This window comes from Eurypyga helias, unplaced genomic scaffold, assembly GCF_000690775.1.
Source record: "Eurypyga helias isolate BGI_N326 unplaced genomic scaffold, ASM69077v1 scaffold2391, whole genome shotgun sequence".
NCBI classification, from domain to species: Eukaryota; Metazoa; Chordata; class Aves; order Eurypygiformes; family Eurypygidae; genus Eurypyga; species Eurypyga helias.
The window spans coordinates 15,304-21,469 of record NW_010231285.1 but is presented as its reverse complement, the minus strand read 5'-3'; the positions used below and the strand labels follow the sequence as shown (position 1 = coordinate 21,469).

General features: G+C 32.0%; 1 protein-coding gene across 1 annotated transcript in view; it reads left to right on the top strand.

Annotated features, from left to right (window-relative positions):
* Positions 1-6,166, top strand: part of RFX3 (regulatory factor X, 3 (influences HLA class II expression)) — a gene marked incomplete at its 3' end in the record, with an annotated part of 22,382 nt that overhangs the window by 1,225 nt on the left and 14,991 nt on the right. Inside the window, exons 2-3 of the mRNA XM_010160988.1 lie at positions 3,723-3,904; positions 4,456-4,575. Coding sequence (XP_010159290.1) covers positions 3,723-3,904; positions 4,456-4,575 — 302 coding nt within the window. The remainder of the gene's footprint in view (positions 1-3,722; positions 3,905-4,455; positions 4,576-6,166) is intronic.

The window sequence follows — 6,166 nt, the reverse complement described above, 5'->3', positions numbered from 1 at the left end:
TTATGTCAAAGTCGAAATTAGAATTCTTTTGTGGAAATTTTAAGCAAACTTTTTAGTTTGGTTTGGTTTTAGAAAATGCCAAAGTTGAAAGAAGAAAATCGTATTACAGAAAGTTATACAAAAGGTTATACAGGAGAACTTTTAGATGCCACCTTGGATGTTTACATGCATTGTTTTGAAGATAAGACTGTATCAAAATTATTATTTAAATAATAATAGATAGTATTAGATAATTTCAAAATTATTATTTAAGTGTCATTTTTAAAGGGACCGTAACTTTTTTTGGCAAAGTGTCACGGATTTCTGTTAAGACTTGGAACACTTGAAGTGTTGATAAATTTGTGTTTAATTCTATTATGAAGCTGCTGTGCCCCAGTAAACTATGTTCCACTCACTGCTGGTGCTCTGCACTGTTCACAATGTCTTCCTAATAATGAGATCTGCATCCAACCGTTAATTCTTATGAAGATACTTCTTTCTTGACTGTTAAGGCTTTTTCAAAATTATCCTTGAATTTGTGAAAAGCTAAAACTAAATAACCCCAGAAATTATCTCTGTACATGATTTCATGGCAATCAGTCTTTTGTAGCCTTGGTCATTTTGGAAGAAGTAAACAATCTAGATTAAACTTACTGGATGTTTTGCCTATTTTTAAAGTAATGGTTATTGACTTTCAACTCAAGTAAGGACAGTATCTAGGAAGTATATGTGTGGGTCTCTTTATACTGTTCTTGATTTGGACTTCTAATGTTTGGTTTGGAATTTATTAAATAATAGGGTGTCATAGGTTTTTTTAATAGAATTCTAAATTGTGCATTTAATTATCTTTCAGTTTTGCAGATGATAGGTTTATTTGTGGGAAGAGACTAGTTTTCAATTGGGATTTTCAGCCTATGATACCTCTGTGAGGTTTTCTAGAATTTTTTTTTTGCCTAAATTCATGTGTGCTCATTTTAAGACGTTTGTAATTTCTCCATTTTATTATCTTTCTTGATTTATTTCTGCATGAGATAGACTTCTTTAATTAATTGATATTTGAATGTTTTATAAACATTGCAACTTAATTGGAGTCACAGTCATTTTAGCAGGTCTGACTCTGTAAACATTTCATACCTTGATCCATTTTATTCATGCAGTATGGTCAGTACTATGAACTAAAAAGCCAGGATTCAAACCTGAACCACTCAGTTTTAGAATTATATTTCAACTTCGTAGAAAAATGGTGTGGGGTTTTTTTTTTGTTGTTTTTTGTTTGTTTGTTTGTTTAAGTTACTTATAACAGTTTTATAGTGTTTGGGGATAATTTTCCTTTTAAAATCATATATTAACTGTACTTTTTCTTCCAGGCTATAATCTAACAAGTAATGATTTCAAACTTTTGCTCTTAAGTACTTGAATGCAAGAGCAAAAATTCTTATATTGCACTTACCTTGATTTTGGTTTTTTCGGTGTTGAATAATGCAAGTTATGTTGTTGAATAATGCAAGAAATAACATCTGTTAGAAATTTATATCATTAATGTAGTGCACTTAAAGTGATTCATAATGGGTTAGAAGCCATCTAGAGGAAAATAATGCTACATACAGAACCTCATTGGAAAACAATCATTTTTTGTGTGACAGTCTTTTGGGATTGACAAAGTTTTTACATTTGGGGAAAACAAATACTTCACATTCTGTACCTGTTCTGATTAAATTATACATTCAATAATATATGAGAAATGTTATATAAATGCATATAATATAAATACAAAAGTAATAATAGGTTTTAAATAGAGATAAAATGCAACAGTTGAAAGTTAAAATTATCTTTGTTTCTAAGCCCAGACAGACTTTTGCAAGGTCATTAGTGAAATAAGTTTAATACACTCAGATAAAAGTTAATGTTTATGATTATACTTTTTCTTCAGCTTTATTTCAAAATAACAGATCTTCATTTTGAAAGCACTTGTAAATGCTAAGACTTTTTAAAAATAAAATTATATGATAACTGATACAAAGATGACAAACTGTACTTTATTCATTTCGTCTGTTTGAAATGCAAAACTACCTGCAAACTGAGCTAAAAGTTTTCTGTCTTGGAAACATTTACATCTTCTGTATATTTTTCTAGAGCTTATATTTAAGAAACATGGAAAAGTTACGGGCATGTTTTCAATAAAAAGCAAACACAATGTTATAGAATAAATTTTCTAGTAATGTTTTTGCATTTGTATTGTGAATTTCTCACTGTGACTAAAACATAGCTATAAATTCAATATTTTTTTAATCATCTGTGCTTCAGTACATAGAAGTTTTGTGATAAAGAAAAGCTTAGGACTGAAATAGCATTTCATGGCTATTGCACACTAAAATATTTATGTTCTTTGCATGGTAAGTTGCACTGAGCATTGATAGAACAGAATTTTGCACTGCTCTAACAGAAAATAATTCTTCAAAGGAATAAATAACATATAGACCATGTATATCTTTTTTTGTTACTTAGTAATTTATGTTTTGTTTGTGGTAGTTAATGCTTTGCTGGACTAAATTAAAAATTATTACACATTTGTGTGAATAGCTAGCTGATCAGCATAAAAGTTTGTAGCAAGTCCTGAAGACACAGTGTTGTCAGTTTGCATTTTCACTGGATAATCAAATTAAGTCTAGAGTTTTGGTAAGATCTCAGATCCTAGCAACCTTGAATATTCACAGTGTACTATTTTGGTATAAATACTTGGGAAAACAGTGAAAAAAAATCCAAACAAAAAATGAAATTGTGAATCATTCAAGCTATATCTAAAGGAGAATTTCAGGGAACTGAAACATGGCAAGTACTGGGGAAAGATAAAGAAAATGTTAGTGTATTAGAAAACTAAAACATTGGAATTTAAATGCATCCTCATCCTATATTATTTTTGGTCATTTTTGTCATTCTCCTATAATGTACATCTAGGAGTATTTAAATGTCCCTTTTACCTTTTTGTAAGAGCTGGAAGTGTTTCATGAGTGTGCGTTACTTGGAAAGTCCAATGATGTTACATGAAAAGTTTTTTCCTGCCTGTGTCTAAAATTACCTACCACAATTCCATAAGAAGATTAGTATTTTTCCAAGAATCTCATTCTGTTCCTCCTGAAAGTCAAAGGCAAACAGGCTCCAACTGAAAGGAATTGTACTCCTACTGCTTTGTAGATGTAGCAGTTATTTTCAACATTATCTATGTAACTCTCTGATTTATATGCAATACCTTTTTTTTTCTTTTATGTATGTGAGAGTAAAAAATATCCTAGTCAGCTAAGTGTTGGAATATTTTTTAACATCAGGCACAGAAAAATAGTTTAATACTCCATGTTTACAAATACATTAACTATTATTAGTCCAAAGAGTTTGTTTTCTGCAATTGATGTGAATTATATTTATGATTATTTCTTTGCAGTAATAACAGTTTATCTCCAAATCCTTATACCTTTATCAAGTATTGGTGTGTGGTAGTGAATCAAAAATATTTTAAGGAGTGGACAATTACTTGAGGTCACAGGTGCAATGATTTCTATTTCCTCGTAATTCTGAAGATCCTAAAGCACTGTGGTATAGCTAGCATTTAAGGGATCTCTGAATAAGGAAGTAATTGTTTAATAGACCTGAAGAGTGGTTTCAAGACTGTCAAAAGTTGATGTTGTATGGCTAAGATATTTTTAATAAAGTAATTATGATTTTTTTTCCCTGTTTTGTATGTGATACAGCTTCAGTGGCTTTTAGACAACTATGAAACTGCAGAAGGAGTGAGCCTTCCAAGAAGTACCCTTTACAACCATTACTTACGACATTGTCAGGAACACAAGTTGGATCCAGTCAATGCTGCCTCCTTTGGAAAACTCATACGGTCAATCTTCATGGGATTACGGACCAGAAGACTTGGAACTAGGTATAGCTAATGAAATCCTGAACTATAGTAGAAAATATAAATAATAATTATGAATAAGAAACTTGCCTGCTAATAAAAAACTAAATTAAGCTTGTATTTAAATATTAGAGTGGTTTTCTGTTGGTTGTCTTTCTTAATATTGAACAGTTTTATGCTTTTCCAGATGTTATTATATTTTTACTTCTCCTGGTTTTAACTGTTATGTGTTACATTTTGATAAATACACTGCAGATTTTTATCAGTACACATAAAATGTAGCTTCTTGATTGGAAACAATTGTTTTTCTGCATAACTAGAAACTTGTATTAATTTCCATGTTGTTGTTCTTACTCAAGTGGATTACAAGTTAAAATTCTGGATCATACGTGTTTAAGAGAGTGAATTAATTTCCAAAAGGTGGTTAAATGACATCCATCTAAAACAGGTATGACAGAAGAGTCATGCTTGGTTTGTGGGTATTATTTGCCAGTCAACATGCATTGTAAAGTAAATCTAATATTGATGCATAAAACTAGTGTTACTGCTCTTTTAATTCTTGCTCTTTCATAAAGGGGGAACTCCAAGTATCATTACTATGGTATTCGTGTCAAGCCAGACTCTCCTCTTAATCGACTACAAGAGGACATGCAATATATGGCTATGAGACAACAGCCCATGCAGCAGAAACAGAGGTAAAGTGTAACATGAACATGAACATTTGTTAATATTTCTACTTTACAAATCCTTGTTTTTCCTTTACATGGAAAAGCTGAATACTAATGCAACTATTGTTCAGCTTCTCTGCTCTGGAAAAAAAAAAAAAGTTTGTTAGATATTCAGGTGACATCACTAAAGTTAGATATCAGTCAACATTAAAGAATACTTACATAAAATCTGTCATAAATTTGTAAACAGTAATAGTAATAATAAAGTGAGATATGATATGAACACACTGTTCTTAAGTGTCTTGAGTTCTTATACCACAAGCTGAAGAAAATCTGTAAGAGCTTGAATTTCAGATTTTGCTGTTTGTATTTATTACTGTATCATTTTTATGTATAAGCAGCTTCTAAGAGAGCTTTTGATTAAGTTCTTTTTGGTGCTTATTTCCTCTCCTTGTGAAGAATTAATGTGACAGTAGTGGTTTGCCTGTGAGTTGATTTAAGTATTTTCCCTCAGCATCTGTTATTCCTGTGGATCCTATGAAAGCTCAGAAGTATCTGAAAGCAGTGACACAGTACCCACAAAGGGCTGCACAGGTGGTGAAAGAACGTGTGAATAGAAAATTTTAGGAAAAATTTGAAATCAGTACATTTCTTCCAAATTAATTTTTATTTGACTGATGTCACCAGCCTCCCATATTACCCTAAGTGAAATATCTGAGATGAGTAATTTCATGAAACTTACAGGTAGAACAGCATATAAAGCAAGTTTAGTTACAGTACTAAATACATATTCCTGGTAAGATATAGGTCATATCTGTCTTGTGCTGGGCATAATATGGAAGCATGATTCCCAATTTGATCATGTAGGAAATTCATGTTACAAAAAACATTGCAGGATTATATGGTAAGAAAAGGTGACTTATACTTAGAGTCTCTAAGCAAGCTTGTTTTACCCACTCAAGCTAACTTACTCACAGATGTCATTCACTCACACTCAAATTGTCACTGTATATACCAAGACATAAGCCACAACTAGAATTGTTTCCATGAAATTGTTTCTGCTGAAATTGTGCCAATTATCTAATCATCATCACCTCTCTTTTCTTCTTCATTTACAATGACAAAGTGATTTTGAACGTGCATTATCTAACTCGTAGGAGTGAATACTGCTTTTCTTTATTATTTGCTTTATTACTTTGTTTAGTACAGACAAATGTTTTATGTAATTCCCTTATTTTCCTTACGTAGGTACATTTGGTGGCAGTTTCTTAGCATTATCTTTATGTCAGTTTGTTCCCTGCTTACATTTGAATGTACTCACACACACAGCTTTGTGTAGCAGTTAGCGCATACCTTTAACCCATGTTTCATGTCTTCACGCACATAGATGCACAAGCACTCTTCCATTCATACTGAATTCATACCAATGTTAAGCTCTGCTGGGAGAATCAGTAAAGAGATCCAGACAAGCATGGCCAGCAGGTCAAGGGAGGTGATTCTGCCTCTCTGCTCTTGTGAGACCCCCCCTGGAATACTACATCCAGCTGTGGGGCCCTCAACATAAGAAAGGTATAAGACTGGTTGCAGCGGGTACAGAGGAGGCCACAAAGATGATCAG